This window comes from Fukomys damarensis, unplaced genomic scaffold (genome assembly GCF_012274545.1).
Source record: "Fukomys damarensis isolate Sample0158 unplaced genomic scaffold, DMR_v1.0_HiC HiC_scaffold_31, whole genome shotgun sequence".
In the NCBI taxonomy this organism is placed as follows: Eukaryota; Metazoa; Chordata; class Mammalia; order Rodentia; family Bathyergidae; genus Fukomys; species Fukomys damarensis.
Window position 1 is genome coordinate 30,090,907 of NW_022900943.1, and position 19,601 is coordinate 30,110,507.

Consider the following 19,601-nt stretch of genomic DNA (forward strand, 5'->3'; position numbering starts at 1 on the left):
GGAAGGAGAAGCAGCCTGACTATCAGGGAGGATTCTCAAATGAACTCTCAACAAGTTGGAGAAAAGTTTAAGGGGAGTTTTTAACTCACTAGCAGAGAGAAAGTCTAAATAAAGCTGAAGCTTGTTAAACATCTAAAAATTACCATAGAGCATTTTATAAATTTACAGTCAATTTTCAAAGTTCATAACCTATCAGAAAGGCATTTTCACCCTATACACATAAATGATAAAGACCATGTCTAGGAGTGGGGAGAAGGTTTGGAAGTCTTTGATCTATGAAAGATTTGTTTTTTATATTTGTTTAAAGATCTGTCTTACTAGTAGTAGAGAAAGTAGTCCAAATCTGTAGCTCAACTCTTAATGGAGGATAAAGAAAGGGCTCTGATGGAATCATTTTAGATCACTCTGAGACAGAGGATATGTGACAATCACATACAACGTTCCCCTTTACCTCACAGAGGAGTCCAGATAGGACAAGATGTGGAGATTTTCTGTTGATTACCTGGATGGGCTGTCAGGAGCTAGTTTCTTCTGAGGGACCTTTGGGTTCCTGCTAGAGAGTAGCCCTGACCATGACACCCTAGTTGTCACCTCAGTTTTGCTAGTTTCATGAAATCAGAGATCTGTCTTCAAAAGGAACCCAACTGCCTATTAGGTCAGTGTTCCACCCACCAGTGACATCAGTGGGAGTGGGGATTCACCAGAGGGCAACTGGAGAAACCTGTTCTCTGCTTTGAGAGTGGCAGGTGCCCTAAAGGAAACTACTAGCTGGCAGAGTAACCACTGTTTATGATTTTATAAGGAACAGATAAAAGCCTGAACTGTATCTGAGATGATTTTATAATACACCCATTTTATAGTATTTTGGAGCAACTAAGTGCAAATGCAACGCATAAAGAACAGGAATAAAACCCAATTTTAACAAAACAGAATGCAAAAGAAAAACAATAAATTTGCAAACATTTAAAACACACAAAATTAAGACACTTTTGAGACAAAAACTGAAACAAAGGCCAGAATCTATGAAACAAAAGACAGAATCTATGAAACAAATGAGAGCCTATGAAGGAAAAAGACCAATCTATGAAGCAAAAAGGCCAAACTTAGAACCTGTGAAAGAAAACTCTTACCTCTGACCAGTAATCTCAGCAGAACGTCCAAAATGACATAGGGGGAAGAGATGTAACTCCTAAACTTGCTAGATATCCAAAATGTGAGTTTGCGTTCTCTAAAACCAAAGAATGAATTTTAGGAACAATAGAGGTTAAGAGTAGGAAAAAAAATCTATTGAGGGAAAAAAAAACTTCCATATAAGAGAAATAAAAGGGAGACTGGAAAGTAGGTTGCCCACCCACTCCATTTCTCAGACATTTTATACAGCCAAGCCATGTGGTGAGGTGGGTACAAAGTGGGACAAAACTATAAAACCCAATGGAAAATTACAAGGTGGGCATGAAGTGAGACAAAACCATGCCCAACCAATAAGATTACAAATATAGTCACCCAGGTAATATTGATTAAATGGGGGTCAAATAAAACCACAAGTCACATAACAAATATACAAAGAATTTCAATAGGAGTGGGGGTCAGATATATTTCCTAAAAAGGCTAGGTTAAAACCTTGATTCCCCATCCTAATAACACCTATTTAAAATATCAATTACTGCTGTTTATCCCCCCAAAATACAAAGATATAACAGTTTCTCCTTTTACAATTCTGGCCTTCAATAAATGTGTCTTGATTGCCCTCCAGGTTGGCTCCTTGCTGTGTTGGCTCCTTGAGGGCAGCCCTTTCTAATTGCCTATAAGAAAATTAACTTACCTATCTACAATCGTATTGCACTTACCTACTTCCCCTAGAGATGAACAGTAGTAATTGACTTCTAAATAGATTAAAAAAATCTCCCTAGCCCATTTCCTTTCCAGAAATTCATTATAGGTAACTTGTTTTACCAGTTGATCCCCATTTAATCAATATTACCTGGGTGATTGTACTTGTAATATTATTGGTTGAACATGGTTTGGTCCCACATCATGCCCTTTGTGATTTTTCCATTGAATCTTATAGTTTTGTCCCACTTTGTACCCACCCACCTCATGGCTTTGATTTATGAAACACTTTTGAAAAGTGGAGTCGGCAGGCATTCCACTTTCCAGTCCCCCTTATGTCTCTCTTAAACAGAAACTCTTTCTCTCAATAACTTTTTCCTACTTCTAGCCTCCATTGTTCCTAGAACTCATTCTTTGATTGTAGAGAATACAAAATTATGTTTTGGGGATCTAGCATATTGGGAGTTATATTTCCCTTGTTTGGATTATTTTTGCTTTTTGGGGATTACTTGGTGCTCTAGATCACCTAACAATCCACCCAGCCATCAGAAGAGGGCACTCTTGCCTAGTGAAAACCAAATTCAGATTTGAAACTTGCTCAGCAAGGCAAGAATCTAATATAGTTAGCATGGACAGTAGGGCTATGAATTACTTTTTTTTCCTTTTACTTTATTCTACATTGTAGAATAGTTACACAATAAATACATACAATTAGAAAAACTCTTTTGTTGGTGCTGGTGATTGAACCCAGTACAAGGCAAGTGAAGAAAACAATGTTATTTTAAAAATATTTTTGGATGGTGGTGGTTGTAGTTTTACCACGGAGGCTCTAGGTTCAATCCCCAGTTCTGAAAAAAAGAAATAAAAGAATAAAAACACTCATTCTGCAATCTTATATCAAGTGGTAAATAAAAAGTGTGTGTGTGTGTGTGTGTGTATGTGTGTGTGTGTTGCTATAAAGCAAAATACAACTGCTGCATCATCTCAGTGGAAGGAATATGGGCCCTTTTAATACTAGTCTTCCAGTTCCCCTGTGGGCTTGAAAACTTTCAGAATAAAACTTGGAAAATACTTCAACTATAAAATTGAAAATAGCATTGGGAAAATTTTTTAAAAAGCCCTTTAATTCAAAGGCAATCTCTACCTAAATAATAGAAACAATTTCCTAGGCAACAGAATCTGCATCTCTGAGTATTAATGGCATGTTAAAAAATTTTACTTTCAGTCTGTATTCAAACATTCCATTCTTATTACATAAGATCTTCTTACATTTCAATGAGAGAACATAGTATTCAACAGGTCTAGTTATTATTTTCACTTATCAAACTACCTCAAAACCTAGCAGCTAAAAATAACCATTTATTTTGCTCACTACTCGTGGGTTAGAAGTTCTAGAAGGGCTTGGCTGGGCAATTGTTGCCCAGGGTATACCATGTAGTTGCAGCCCGATGTTGGCTGAGCCTGTGATCATTTAAAGGCTCTACAGGACTGAATATCCAAGATGGCCCCACTGACATGGATGATAGAAAATGCTGGCTGCCCACCATTCCACTTTGCCTCTCCATTGAGGCAGTCTCAGGGTAGTCAGACTCTTGCATGGCAGTTCCATGCAGCTCAAGACTCCAAGGGTAAGTTTTCCAGCAAACTAGGCAGAGGTCACAGCCCTGTTTGCTTTTATTAGATACTGAATTCCTCCAAAAGCCCATGTTAGAGGTTTGGTGGCACTATTTGTAAGTAATGATGGGCCTTACGGAAGGTCTGAGGTCATTACAGGTAGAGTTCCAAAGGGGACTGTAGGACTAAGACCCATTCTCTCTGCTTCCCGGTGGGCTATGTGAACACTCACTGTGACATACACTTCCATAACGTGCCATATTCTCCAGGGGTCTAAATGAATGGGGCCACGCATTCTTAGACTTGAACCTCTACAATTATGAACCAAAATAAACCTCTAAGTATTGTATCCAGTATTTTGTGAAAGAAAAGAATTGTTTTTAGAAATACTGTAGAGACTTCATTTATATAAATGCTTAAATATACTGATATACTTTCTATGACATTTTTATTTTTTGAATTTTTATGTGTGTGTGTGTGTGGCACCAGGGATTGAACTCAGGACTTGCATTTGGGAGGTGGGTGTGGTGCCACTGAGCTAAATCCCCACCCCCTCTATGGCCTTTTAAAAAAATTCCTATTTTATTTTACTCATATTTGATTTTGTTTTGGTACTGGAGGTTGGACCCAACATTTTCACACTAACCTATATCCCCAGCTATTTAAAATTTTTTTGTTACAAAGTATTGCTGACTTGCCCAGGCTAGCTTTGAACTTGTGCTCTTCCTGACTTAGCCTCCCAGAAGCTGGAATGACAGCAGACCTGTTTAGAATTCATACATCTTTGCTTGGGGTGCAGTTTCACACAGGACTGAGGTAGCTGTAACCACAGCAGGGTGCTCTGGTTGCTTTCCTCAGTGAAGGCCTGGAGGGCCCTTGGTGAGGCCTCTTTGCCATTCACCACTTATTCCCAGGGTCCGTATTTTTTCTTAAATAGAAACTCTGAAGAGTAAACATTATTTCCTAGGAAAGGCTGACAGGTTTTGAGGTATATTCAGAGAAGGCCACCTCTCTAATCACCCTTCCCTTTCCTCCTAAGAGAAAGTTTAGTTGAACGCATGCTTGGCACACTGATGCTCCATTTTCCACTTCCCTTACAACTGCGGGAACTAGACTAAATTCTGCCTAGAACACTGAGAGGGGAAGTGAGATGTAATTGGTTTCATTCTGTAAAGGTGAGAATTACCTTCCCTTCTCCTTTCCTCCATCCTAATAGCTGGCATATGGGTACCACGGCCTGGGAGCTGGGAGCTATGTGTTGACAATGGTAGAACATCGACATGGAAGACTAACTCCCCTGATCCATCTTCCTTGTCAGCATTTCTGGGGCTGTGTGTGGACTTTAAGAATTTTGGTTGTCATTTCTCACACAGCTCACTAGATTTAATTTTGCCCTTCTCCAGGTCAGGGCTCCTAATGTACTCCTTTCAGTGTCTCCATCATTCTGTGTTCTCCAGATCCTCCCTGCTATTGTTCAAAGTTTGGTTTTGCAAGCCCACTGTATGGGAGAGGTCCCTGTGTTTGCCCAAACACTCTTCTTCCTCAGTAACAGAAATCTTAGAATAATCACTTCAGCTGAAACATTGCTTGTCCACCCTTGTTAGCTCATGGGTGTCTGTGTAGTCTAGTTTAGGGCAGAACACTATGACCAGGTACTATCTGTGAACTTTCAGGAAAGAGGAGGATAGCTAGAATCTGTGGCTTGACCTTCTTGTCTTCCCACTTAAACGCAAGCATGATGGCTGGAGCTCCTGCAGTCAAGCAGTGACACCTAAAACGGAAGCCTCAAGCAGAAGAGAGAGGGATGGATAGGCTATCTGTGGCCCTGATGGTTCCAGGAACCACCATCCCAGTCCTCTGACACCTACCTCTGACTGCCTACTGCTACATCTAGCTGGATCTAATTCTGACAAATATTCGCACAGTTTTAGTAGAAAGAGTCAGACTTCAAGTAAGCCAACAGAGGCAGTGGGAGGAAGTCTAGGACTGCCTGGCCTCCCTTTCCACTCAACCTCCATTATGTCCTCTCTGCTCCCTTCAGACATTTGTGCGAGTGGGGAAAGGAGTAAGTATGGGGAGACCAATGTAAAGCTCATGAAGAGAGGACGAATGGAGACAGATTTCCATAGGGCTCTGTTCACATTGCTTAAACATACTAGACCCATAATGGCAAACTTGTTAGAGACAAGGGCCAAAACTGCAACCCAAACCCACTTATTTATCACAAAGTGCCAACACTGCAACTAAACCTGAATTCATTTAGAAAAAAACAAAACAAAAAAAAATCTCATGCATTTACATCTTTTATCTTAAAAGAAAAATACAAAAACACACATGCCATAAGTTTACAACTATTATACTAGAGAATCTTCACTACCATTTCAGAAGGAGGTATGATTGTTCTAACTTTACAGAAGAGGCTTGGGCAAGAAAAATGGCTGACCCAGAAATCAGATATAGTATGTAGGCAGTGAGCCCAGTGCAGGGCTTAGCTCAGGCCCATCAGAGTACATGTGCTCAACCATCAGACCTGGTCTTTGTGCCTCAGGATAGAAGACATGAACTTTGTCCCCTTACCAGCAAGAGCTTCCTATCTCTGCTTCTAAGTAGCACCTCCCTGTGACTTTCCTAGGCTATATGGTGGGTGGATGAGAGCAAAGATGGAAGTTTAAGGGTCCCTCCAGTGGCAAACCACTTAGCTCTACAGAGATCCCATAAGAAAATCTAAAACCCCATGTTAAAGATATATAACAGGATAAATTTTGTTATATACCTATATATGTTATGTAAACATTTACATAACTTTATGGGTAAATTACTAAGTGTTCTGTCTACTCACTTGCGTGAGAAAGAAGTCTGGTAAAATATACAACTAAGGTGTAAACATAGATGAAAAGTGTTGAATTATGGATTTTACATTATTTGTTCTGATTTTCTAAAATGAATACATAAGAAAAAACAGTGAACAACAAATAAAAGTGATGGTTATATCAAACAGTTGCAATGACTTCCATCCTCCTGTCCTGACCACAGGAGCAGGGTTCTAATAGAGAAGTCCCTGAAGGCTCAAGAGGTGGCCTAGCAGAGAATCCAACACAACACATTTATCTGCACTGAGGGTGATGCACTCCACAAATGAGAGCTCACTGAGTAACCTCAGTAAGAGAGGAAGAGAGAAGAGGAACAGGCAAGACTTGTGAAGGGAAGGATACATTTGGAAGGCAGAAATAGCTACCCTAAAGTCCTCAGGGACATGAGTGATCAGTCACTGAGAGAGGAAGAACAGCAGGAGATGGACAAAGGAGAAATAATCACAAGGAGAAACAAATGTAGAAATGCAGCAGCGGAATCATCAAGGCAGAAGTGATGTAATCATAGAATGACCTTTAAATCTCTGAATTTGAGGTAAGCCGAATTCTATAGCATTTAATGATAAAGTACTTTTCTACTTGGCATTTCTACTTCCTTGGGTATCCACAGGAGGATCAGGGTTTTTAATATATATCCAACTGTTACACACATGAGAGAAGGGCAAGGACATCTTGACTAAGTGAATGTGGCTTCTCTGGGGACATGCAACGAAACAGACAATACCAAGAGATCCTACTCACTTCAGAAGAAACCCGAGAAGCCAAGATGTCATAGCAATATCCTTGTGGCCCTAATGGGCCTCACACTATTCTTCTCTTCTTTCTTGGTCTTTTCTGGACAGCTCTCTAGCCCACTCAGGGAAGACCACCAGCTGCTTGGCCTCACAGTCCAACACTACCTGTTGCCCAGAAGCCAGAGAACACAAGTAAGGCTGTGGAGGAGAACTGGGAGGCAGTGCAGACTAGAATGGAATGGCCAACTGCATGGGCTACATTCAAACTCCAGCTTTGCCACAATCCTCTGTGTGACCGTGAGTGAGTTAACCTCCATGTGTGTTTCCTCACCGTTAAAACAGGCAAATAGTGCTTATAATCTAGGATTGCTCTGAGGCTGAAGTAAGGTAGTAGAGTATTACTCATGGAGCACTCAGAAAAAACATTTGGCCAATCATTAAACTAAACATACAAAGTCTTGAGCAACGAAACTTCTCTGCTCATTTCTGTTAGGAACAATGTGGCTCCCATCTGGGCCCGTTTCTACAACTTTAAATCATAATGATCATCTCTTTTTGACCAAAAGTAAGATTAAATAATCCATGAGAGAGCAGTAAAACAAAATTAGCTCCAAAATAAAAAGTTAAAATGTGCAACACTGGTTCCCTTGTTTAAATATGCATTCTTGAGCCCAGCAGGGTGGCCAGCGGGGAGCAGGCTGCTCCCCAAGTGGCCATGACGTCAACCCTTCCCTTCCAGACAGGGCTCACCCAGAGATCTTTACCACCATCGAGTCTGAAGCTCCCGTTTCAACAGTCACTTAGCCCCAAAGTTTTGAAACCCACTAATGAAATGAAGCTGGAGGGTCACAAGCAATACCTTTGTCTTTTTAAGTGAATTGGCAGAAAATGGAAATTTCCAGACGGTATTACCTGTGATATAAGTAACATTTAGAGTGTTCTACATGTACTCCTCATATGTCAGTTTAAAATGCATTCTCACTGGGGTCAGTCAAATCTAAAAGCTTATTGCCAGGTACCCAGTCCCCCTCACTTGGGGAGATAATCAGGAAATGCTTCCTGTTATGTCTTCCATTTGGATGTCCCCCCAAAGCCTTATGTGCTTACAGGTGGGGCTTTCAGAGGTGGCTGGATGTAGTGTGTGATGCTGGAATTGATTCATGGTGCAATGCTCAAGAACACTAGGATTAAGCATACAAATGTTCCCCACCCTAAGCAATCTGGATAAAAGGGGCAGGAAGATGCTGTTAAGGTCCCTTGTTGCTTTTGCTGTCTTTGCTTGAAATGAACTGGTTCTCCTCTGTGATGCCCCTCTACCATGTGCCACCGTGCCCTGGAGCCAGCCAATTACGGACTGAAACCTCTATAAACTGTAAGTCAAATAAACCTTTGCTCCTTTAACTTGTGCGTGTTGGGTTTTAGGTTCAGCAATGAGAAAAGTAACTAAGAATTTGGCACCAGAGAAGTGGAGTTGTTACTATGACTATACCTAATCATGTGGTTTAAGATCTTTTGGGGCTGGCTTGTGGGAAGGGGAAGTTAGGAAAGGTTTGGAGAGGCTGGCTGGAAAAGTAAAGCTGGAATGCTTGTAGCTGTACTTGGTGGGAAATGCTGGTCAGAGCTCAGATCAGAAGGCTGACAGAAATCTTACCAGTAAAGACCAGGCTTGGGAGGTTTCTGTTGGGAAGGACTGCAATGTCTGTTGGACTCCAGATGATGTGTTATGTATCTTGGCAGAAAGTTAGTCTGCATTTTGCTTTTCTAGAGACTTTGCCCAAGACTGAGATTAAGAGCAGCAGACTAATCTGGCAGAAGAAATTTCAAAGCAGTCTAATGTTGAGATGGTGGCATGGCTACTGTTGGGGGCTTTTAGCCAGATTTATGTTGAGAATCAAGAACAAAGAGCCCAGCAGAATGATTTAGTGTTTTGAAGTCATCCAGAAATGAAGCTTCAGTTAAGTTGTAGCCTGCAAAGATGGAACAGAGGAGAAATTAGTGGCTGAAAAGACTAGCTACAAAAAGCCAAGTACTATAGAAGATAATAGAAAAGACAACCTGAGAACATCACAAAAAACAGCAGGACTCCACTCTTTACAGCCTCAAAACTGTAAAGGTGAAAGACTTTGAGAAGAGAGCCTGAGAGTACCATGTTTAAGAATGGCAATGACCTAGGGAAGTTGCTCCTTGGGATTAAATTCAGAGCACTTAGTGAGCCAGGCAATTGATCTGTCCAGCCAACGGAGGAAAGTCTGGCTACTGCTTTGGCTGGCTGTAGACCTTGGCATCATTCATGTGGTTGATTATAGGTGCATGCAGAATGCAAGGGTCATGGGGTCAGGAAGACCTCCACCCAGATTCCAGAAGGCCTGGGAGGACAGGCAGTATGCCCTGCAAAGGGCAGTCAGTATGTGAAGCTGTGTGAAGCCAAAGGTGCACTGGAGGCCCCAGAAGTTGGATCTTCTGAGAAAAACTGCAAGGGGGGAGCAGAGCTGACCCAAGAGAGAAGCCACGGAAGCTACCACTACCAGAAGTGCCATAGGGGCAGAGCCACCCAAGCCCTTTGGAGTTGTCAGATTGCCTTAGATGCTGCACACAGAACTATAGGACTTAAATGTTTGTCCTGATAGATTCTGGACTTGTTTTGGCCCACCCCTGCCATTTGTACCTTTTGGAATGGTTATGTCTATCTTGTGTCAATGAATGTTGGAACTGTTTAACTTTCTCTTCATTTGCATAGGGCCTCGTAGCTAAGAACGCGCCTCCAATCTCAGAGACTGGACTTTTCAGCAATGTTGAAACTGTTAGAACTTTGGCAGCTCTTGGAGATAGACTAAAAATGCTTTTTTGCATAAAGGAATACGCATGAGTCCTTGGTGAGGCCAGGGTAAAATGTTATGGTTTGTGTCTAAATGTGCACCACCCCCAAACCTCATGAAGTCATAGGTGGAGCTTTTTCAGAAGGCAGGATCTAGTATGTGATGCTGCGATTCATGGTTCAATAGTATGCTCAAGGACACCAGGATTAAGTGTGTGAATGCTACCCACACTAGGTCTAGATAAAAGGGGCAGGAAGATGTTGGTAAGGCCTCTTGTTGCTTTTGCTGTCTTTGCTTGCAATGCACTGGTTCTCCTCTGTGATGCCCCTCTATTACAGGCCACTCTGCCTTGGAGCCAGTCAACTATGGGCTGAAACCTCTATGAACTCTAAGTCAAATAAACCTTTCCTCTCTTAACTTGAGGATGTTAGGTATTTTGTCTCAACAACGAGAAAAGTAACTAAGACACTGTCTGAGCCATCAGAGGGTGCCCAAGACAGAGCATTCACTGAGAGGGTTTCAGACACTGATTTTCTCCCAGGCCAGGCCTGCACAATGCCTACCTTCTGCTGAGGACTTCATATCCCAGCTATAGGAATGTAGCCCGGAATCTCCTCTCCACCATCAAACCTGGCCTCTTTCCTATCTGGTCCCCTCCTCAACTGTCCTAGGGCTTCCTTCCATCCAGTTCTTGTTTCCCAGTCATCTGCTTTCGATTTAGCCTACTTCTTCTCACCTGTGGAGCCTTTCCCATACTGTACTTTCTCCCTTCTTTCCCTGTTTTGCCCTACCCTTTACCTCCTTTCCCAGGATACATACACCACACACACACACACACACACACACACACACAGATTCTTTTCAGACAATTCAGCCTTTATTTTTGAAAATAATTCTGTAGATTCCACTTTCTTCCATGTTCAGGCAATAAAAACTCACAAATCCCTCTCCAACCTGCCATTTGCTCCTAGCCTGTGAGGATACGGGAATGTAGTACCTGTTCTAGGGCCAGTGCTATCCTGATCTCAGCTACTCTTAGACTGAGAAGGCCACTAGAAGCCACAGTCCTCAGGAAGGGGCCTGTGCACTAAACCACAGGGGAAAAAGGGACACAAGGAACGCATTTGTCTTCCGCCAAGCCAGCACAGAATCCACCTAAAAGAGAGAGGAGACTAATTTTTTTAGAAGGGGGTCCAGGTATAGTAGCTCTTTGAGGCAAGAAATGGGTGGTGGAGTAAAGGTTTTCCTCCCACCACCTTACCCCTGACAGCTGGGCATGAGCCAAGGAGGAGATCTTGCTTTTCTTCCTCCACTTTTCAACTTCAACTACGAAGTGCTAGGCTGCAGAGAAAGAAGAGCTGAGACGAGATCAGTGATAAGGACAGAAGGGCAGCAGACAGTAAACCCTGACAACCTATCAACTCTACCTTGTCCCTGCAATTAAACCCCTCTTGTTAGCCTTGTTTTGGCCACAAATACATTCTCTTCTCCCATAACACAGTCTCATACTGGGGGAAGGTGGTAAAGGAGGAAAGACATAGGAGGAGACTCGTGCCCTGGCTGGAAGAACCAAATCAAAGAGGCTTAGTTAAGAAAGCTCAAGTTGCCAACTTCTCTGCAGACCATAGGAAAACCTCAGGATATGGACATCCTTGGCCCCAGTAAGGCCAAGTCTCCTCCTACCACACAGTGGTTTCTTGCATAATATCTCCCAGCACACCTCAGAATGGCTGTTCTTCTCTGACTCCCTTGAGAACGGGAGAATAAGCCTCACTTTATTATCATCTGTGCACTTGAATGCTACTCAAAAAAAAAAAAAAGATAAATGGACCCAACAGGGCAACACAGACGGGACTATACAGTCCAGAGACTGTAATCCCATCTTAGCTCATGACATGGCAAGGAAGAGATCCCAGAGGGAAAGGCAGGTGCTTTCCTAATTCCAACTAGGATCATAGCCATCCCAGGTCTGTGGGGGCGCTAGATGGACACGTCGGCCCCGGAAATGGAAGGTGACAATGCCTCGGTAGCCAGCCCTGGGAACACCTGACTTGAGGTCATCCATGACACCCAGGGCCTTGGCAAAGGCCTTGAAACTGTCCCTAGCTGTATACTGCACCCGCACCTCTCCCAGCTCCTTTCGATCATTGGTCCTCACTTTTTCCACCTGTAGCTGAGGAGCACCATAGACTCGGGCAAGGAAATCACGGTCATAGGCCTCCTGCTGAAGGTACGACAAGTCCAGCTGAGTGAAGGGCACAAACTGCTGGTTCAGCTTTATGAACTTGAGATGCTGGTCAAAGAACTGCCCGTGGCTCACACCCTTTCGGCCAAAGGTCATTGTCCTTGAAATTTCAGGGCGCACACAGGCCCGCCCCTTCCGTTGCTCAGGTCGGCGCATCCAGTCGTCCCAGAAGGCCTTAGGCCACTTGGGCTCCAGTTCAGCCCACAGTTCAGCCAAGAGCAGCCAGCCCAGGCCAGGAAAAAAGTCTGTGCGATAGAGAAGCTCTGGCTTACTCAAGTCCACCATCTGTTCCTTGCCATTGTCATTCCAGGCAGACACACACCAAAGAGAGGGGTCACTCCTTAGCAGTGGGTAAGTGGCCTGGAAATACTCAAAGAAGTCTGGTGCCACTTCTAGATCATCCTCCACCACCACAGCCGCAGGGAACTTGAACTCATGGAAGATCTGGCCCAGTGCCCAGTGATAGTGCCTGGCGATCTTGTAGTAGCCCTGGAACTTGCGGTGGTCCGGTTGCACGGCAATATTGCTCAGGTCAGGCTGCCGTATGTGCGTGATTGCACTGCCATAGGAAGCAATGACCTGGGCCGTTTCCTCGTGTCCACAGTCCTGGCTGACAATGATGGGGAAGTGCTCAGCTGAAGGCCGATAATGCAGCAGCTTGTCCAAACAGCGGCGGACAGTGCTGCGGTCACAGGCAATGACTAGGATGGGAATTACAGCTGGAGAAGAGGTCACAGGCACATGAGGCTGGGCAGGAGGAGCTACAGTGGGGACCCTCCACCGCTGACTCCACAGAGCATGGTGCTCCCTGATCTCCTGCAACAGCCCCCGCTGACGCTCCAACTCCACCTCGGCATCCTGGGCTAGGCGGATCACCTCTCGGGTGAGACTGGCAGGGTCATCATTGAGAGCATTGTCTAAAGGTGGCCGGCCAGGTGCTGGGCGTGTCCAGAAGAAGAGAAGCAGCAAGGCATTCCAGGCTACAAAGAGGATAGCTCCCCACAGCACAAGCCCTGCAGATTGCTTCTTCAGCATTCTGGCCCCCACCGGGGAGGGCAGGCAAGGGAGGGCTCGAGGCTGCCCCTGAGTTGCCTTGACCACAATTCTAGAGATGCTTCCCCTGGCCTATGGGATTAGGAAGCAGTCATGCACCTAAAGAGAGAAGAGAGAAAAGCCAACTGTCATCATAAAGGCATATGGCTCCACACTTTCATGGGGTATAGGAATGTGGAGGGTAGGAACAGGTGAGAAAGTAAGAGAGGCAAGAAGCAGAGGTTGACTGGAGGCCTCTCAGTGAAGAGTTGCCCTTCCCCTAATCTTAGAAGGCCATGCTTCCATACTCCAAAATGAACGTGTTAGCCCTCAGAAAAGCAATCATGTTTAAGCAGGAGGTAGAGTTGATGCTGGTGGAAGTGAGAGATCAAAAGAAGGCAAACTTTCCCTTTCCAACCTGACAGATTTCACTTCCATCATCCACAGCTTTGGGGGAAGAGGGAGAGGTGAACCATTTATCTCCCACTCCCCAAATTAAATTGCTGATTTAGAAATCAAATATCACACCTCTTATTAAGGAAGCATTCTCATGAACATCAGGAGTAAAGCCAGCTGCCCATGAACTCCATGGCTACTAACATTCTGTTGAAGGTATCTGCCAATGCAACTGGACTACAATTAAAGGCAGAAAAAAAAGTGAAGCTATCTCTGTCTGCTAATGCTGCAAAAGTACGCTCTAAAACTCTAAGACAATTAAAGATAAAACTAAACCAAATAAAGAATCGAGCAAGGGAGTGGGATATAAAAACATACAAAACTCAACAGCCTTTATAAATATATAAAAGATGAGAAAACCTATTTATAAAAGCCTGAAAATGATGAAATATTTACAAAATTTAAGAAGCTTCCAAAAACCATATAAATAAAACTATAACTCCTAAAAAACAAAAAAGGAGACTACAATATCGTTTTCTCTTAGGACAGTACAGCACCATCAAAAATTCCAATAAAATGATTTTTTTATAAATCTAGACAAACTGATACTAAAGTTCATATAAAAAAACTAAAACACACAAGACTAAGAAAATAATTTAAAAATAATGCAAATTATAAACCCTCTATAATTAAAACTGGTATAGGTAAATAAATAAACTAACCAATGGAATAGAAGTTAGACTCCAGAAATGGATGAATTACACACAGAAATCTAGTGTGTGATATTTACAATACTGGGGAAAAGAAGCTCTTATTATATTTTTGGTACCAGGGATCCAACTTGGGTCCTCATGCTTGCGAGGCAGGCGGCAGAACCACTGAGCTAAATCCCTGGGTGTAAGCTCTTAGTATTAATAGAACTATAATTATATATCCATTTGGAAAAACTTACAGTGAGATCTATTCACAAAAGGACAACACTGAAGTGGATCAGAAATCTAAATATAAAAAATAAGATTATTATAAGGGGCATTAAATGGAAATTTTAGGGAGTGTGTATATGTTTGTTATATTGATTGAAGAAAGTTTCACAGATGTACACGTAAAAATTTAAATTGCACCTTTCAAACATGTGAAGTTTATTGTATGTCAATTATACCACAACAAGACTCTTTCTAAAAAGATGTTACTAAGTAAAGTGACAGAGCTGGAAAACAGAAAGTAGTTTAAAGTTTTGGTATTAACTGATTGATAATTCCTGTATCACATAAGAGAATATTCCATTTTGGAAAATAGAGACTAAAGTGTTTAGAAGGTCCATGACCGATGCCATCAAATGGTCAAGAACAAAAATGTGGGTGCATGTGTGCATGTATACATGCAGCAGAGAGAACAAATGGAACAAGATGTTGATAACAAGTATATCTCGGTAAAGAGAACACCCACTTCTTAAAACATTTTTATTTTTGCAACACTTTTAAAGTTTGAAACTATTTTCAAATACAATTTTTAAAAATAAAGTATGGGGACATGCCCACGACTCTGAATAGCTTCACTCATCAAAATGGTCCTAGCTGGGGACATGGATCACGTAAGAGCTAATGTTTGCCTTGAATTTCTTAATCGTTTCATGACATGCATCACACACCTGCTCTCTGCTACAGTCTTGAAAGGGACCAGGAAACACAGTCAGTAAAAAGAATGCATGGCCCCAACAACCCTCCACACTACCAGGCTACATTACTTGAAAGGATCTAAAACATCCTCTAAATCCCAGACAGCTGCCACTCCAAATCACATGGCTTCCTAGCATTCTTAATTTTGGTCTCAACTGTACATATCCCAAAGCTTCAAGTATGTACTCTTTAGTGCCAACTGCTCTGTAAGTTACCCTCTGGCTTACAGCCCAGTTCTCTATTCTAGCCCCAACCTTGGGTTCTAGATCTAATATCTGTAGCCTTGCGGTCTCAATCTAACAGATCTGGTAAGAAAGAGCTTATCCTGAAGAGTCTGAAGGGGCCTGGCTTCTGTCTACCTCCTGGAGAGTACCCTAATTCTTGCCTGTGTCCACCACCACGTCTCCCTCTAGAAATCAATCACTCCCAGTTGCACAGCATGTCTTCTCAGAAACCTGAAGACCATTTCTGCTAAACTATGTAATTAAGTTCCTATTTTATCAGGACCTATATACCAGTTGCCTAGAATAGAGAAACAGACTTCCAGCTTCTTCACTCTCAGATTGTGGACAATGTTGGAACTTTCCTTCTACTCTAATAGCCAGGATTCTTTCTCTCTTGCCTCCTAAATAACTGAGCAAGAAAAAAGTGGCTTTAGGTAAAGGGAAAGAAGAGATTCAACTTTATTAAATGAAACACTGTCCTCAGGGATAATGAACAGACTGTCTCTAACTTACCAATAAGCCATCTGTGATCTACAAGTGGTGAAACTCCAACAGATCACCTCCTCTCTACTCTTCAGATGACTTGTGCACCTTTCAAAAGTACTTTACTTTTCATTTTTTAGACTTAAGAATTAAGGAAACACACCCACTTGAAGAGGCCTAGAAGAGTTCTCTATTAACTTTTCAAGCCATGCAAATAAAAGCAGTCTTCAGATAACCTCCTCAGCCAAATGGATTCTTTCTAGTCTGCAAACATATAGAGGGGCTGAATCATCCACAGGAAAAGCTACCCTATTCTAGTCCCAGCCTCCACCTTAGCCCTCGTGCCTTTGTTCTCCCTCCCATGGCATTTTCTATCAATTCTCCAAGAGAAAAATTTCCTCTTGCAATAAAAGAACATATTCTATTCCCAGGCTCCACCTGTTTCTCCAGAAAGACCTAGTGCTGCTTTCCTGCTGTTTATCTGTATATTCCTCAGGGTTGAACCCTTAGTTCTGTTTATAAGTTAACAGAATATGCACTTATACAAACCAGAGTGCTTCACTGTGTTCAGGGGATGGCCAAACTCAGGTCTCGGCCAGCAGAGATTACCCATTCTTCCAGGAGGCACTGCTCAGGCTACCACCAGAAAGGTACAGGAATCACAAAGCCAAGCCAGACAGCCCAAAGGCAAGGAGTAGTAATTTTCTGATATAAAAGATGGAAATCAGAATACTTTATGGAGTTGCTGTGAACAAGGGGTTTGACAACAGTAAACGGTAGCCACTCTATTAGACTCACTTCTGGTCCTCTCCCTACCCCCAGGGCCTTTGCATGTGACTGCATGCCCCGTCTGCTCCTCCTCCTTTTCATCATCTAACAGCCCTAATTTGTAACTACCAAGATATCTTCCTCAATGCCTCTGGACAGTATGAATCCAGCTCCCCTTCAAAATCATCAGTGCCACTGCAACCACTTGCTCAATGTATGTGAAATCCCCTCAGCTGAAAGCTGTACAAGGAAAGGGACTGGCTCCACCAGCTCTGCCCAGCTGCTTTGCTAGAACCCCCAACACTCAGATGGGTGTGTGACCTAAAAACCAGCTTTAGTGTGGTCCACACATCCACAACCCCTCAAATGTAATTCCAAATAAAAAAAGTGCTGAAAAATAGTTTGCTAAATTCATTTGGTAATAAAATCTCACTTTGGCAAAATCTGATCTGATCTAATGTGAGGTTATTTATAGTCTTTATTTATCCTACTTAGTGTGTCTACTCATATATTTTGCTATAGAAATAATCATGGTGGATTACAGTGAATGGCTTCAGACCTCGTAACACACAGCAAATATACCAGAATTGTTTTAAAATACAAAAAATTCTAAATTCTCAATCATCTAGCCCCAAAATTTCAGATTATAAAAATGGAAGAGAATCACTCATTCACTTCCAGGATCCTATTTCATGCCCGCAAATCCTTTAACCTTACCCCTGTCCTTATTATGAAATACTGTATTAAGTCTGAACTCTTGATGTAGCTTCCCAGCTGATTTGCCTACAGCTTCTCTCTGAACAACTTTCTCAATAGCATAGAGTATTCTCCTGAAGTACTCACCCGATCACAGCATTAACCTGTCTTACAAATCAGGCTACCAATGACCACATTAAAAAAAAAACAAAACTCAAACTCCTCACAATTTTTAAGGGCCTTTACAAGACACTGACTTAAATTCTTTAGAACTTCATCTCCAGCCATGAACCCGAGACCTCACACTCGCCTCAGATGGCAGATTTTCCCATTAAGTACACCTGTACATTTTCATATTTTTGATCCAGCTAGTCGCTCATTCTAAATGCTACCCACAGCCTGATCGGCAAGCCACGCACACAATCTCAAAGGCTCACTTCACAAGACTACAACCATAACACCCTTTTGTGAGTTGCAAGACTAGTTCATATAAGGCAATACAGTTCTGACCTGGTGCTCTTAAGATACTTGCTCTTGGAAGCCTACCACAGGGACTGGACATCTAACTCTGATTTTCAGAACACCTTTAGGGAAGTAAGAGAGCCGATGCACACCACTACGTGCACCATGGTGGGAGATGTGCAGTGAGTCTTTTTGGTATATAAAACCTTCAGGCAAAACTCATGTAGTTCTGAGCTAGTCCTACTAATCCCTATGGGATTCACGCAGTTTATTCATTGTAAGGACAGCCTAAGAACAGATTCCTTTCTAACATTCCTGATTTGTCCCCTCTCTCCGGCAAAACATTTTACTGAAACAGCAAGTGGTCACCAAATAGTTAACTTCCAATCATGAGCAAGAGTAAAGTCATATCTAGTTTGAAATTAAATATAGAAGTGGAGGGAATATGACAAACTTTCCCTTCTATCTCTGCCTTGCTTAGTATGTTTAAAAAAAAAGTACTGCTCTAAAAATGCAGAAAGCACTGAACACATCACAGATAATGGATATCTAAATGAATTACTTTCTTGTTCACTATTATACTCTTGTATCTTGTACCAGGCTCCATAATTTCAGCAGGATGGAAGAAATGAAAGGGAGTCAGAGAAGATAAATTAAATAATTCAAAGGCTTAGAGAATAAGATGTAGGAAGGATGGGATGTGGTTTATTCATGGGGGAAGGAGTGCTAGTACAGCAAACAACATGATGCTGGAAATTCAGGCAATCCAGCACCTGCAAGCCAAGTAACCTCTCAGACAAGTCTGACTCACTTGTACTTCAGTTTCCTTATCTAGAGTTGGCCAGGAACATCTCTGGTGATTTCTCCAGTGCCCCAAACAGGAAATAAGTTTAACTGTCACATAGGCCACCAATGTTCAACGCATTGCAGTACTTTTTCTGAAAGTTAAAACAGGAAATAAAAATCCAGATGGTCTCAAAGGTTTCAATCAGGCATCAGTGATCTGAGATGGGAGGAAGACCCTGAGCATCTAAGATCAAAGGTTCTCAGTGTGAAAAGTATTTAAAATGACAGAAAATAAAACTAAACATCTCAGCCAGCGATGCTCTAAATCTAAAGCAAAGACTGACTACATCAGAGAGCAACGTGAAACTTCACCCTTGAGCTCACGCCTCCATGGAGACACAGGTGAGACCAGCTAGTCCGTCTGCTCCATCCTGCACACATTAGCAAACAGGTAGGAAAAAAATTTTCTTGCCAATTTACATATTTCAAGAGTGAGTCAATTTTTCCTTACAGCATGGCTGAAAAAAAAAAAAAAAAAAAAACAACAAAAAAAAACAAGCCCTCGTAACTTGCGTGAAAGGATGCTGTGAGAGAGGTTTGGGGGCAAACGGCCCCTTCCCTTTACAGTTCCGCCACCACCTGTAGCAACCCCGATCTCCTCCCTGCCCCACACCCACAGATGCCCCGCGGCCGAGTTTCACAACAGCATCCCCACCCGGTAAGTCTACCCTCTAGCAACAGCTGGAGGCCGGGGATTCCAAAAGCAGAACTGGGAGTTCCACTTCCCGGCTCAGAGAGGACTTACGCGCAGCTCGGACCTGATCTTCCCGGGCAGCTACTAAACAGCACCCAGCGGGCTCCCCACTCCCTCGGGGCTGTCGCGAGACACAAGGGGCTCGGACCCGCTCCCCCGAGCACGTAGAGCACCCAGGGGCCTCCCTCTTCCTCATCTCACGTCCCTTCCCACGG

The 19,601-nt window shown here is 42.8% G+C and overlaps 1 protein-coding gene across 9 annotated transcripts in view; it reads right to left on the reverse strand.

Annotated features, from left to right (window-relative positions):
• Positions 1 to 11,163: 11,163 nt before the first annotated feature.
• Positions 11,164 to 19,601, reverse strand: part of Mgat1 (alpha-1,3-mannosyl-glycoprotein 2-beta-N-acetylglucosaminyltransferase) — a 15,357-nt gene continuing 6,919 nt past the window's right edge. For 7 of the 9 annotated variants that reach the window (XM_010610509.3, XM_010610506.3, XM_010610513.3 and 4 more), the window contains one exon: positions 11,164 to 13,261. In XM_010610509.3, coding sequence (XP_010608811.1) covers positions 11,801 to 13,144 — 1,344 coding nt within the window. In that variant the 5' untranslated portion in view covers positions 13,145 to 13,261 and the 3' untranslated portion in view covers positions 11,164 to 11,800. Of the gene's footprint in view, positions 13,262 to 18,657; positions 18,785 to 19,601 lie in introns of all 9 variants that reach the window. The other 2 variants (XM_010610510.3, XM_010610504.3) reach the window with 1 other exon arrangement.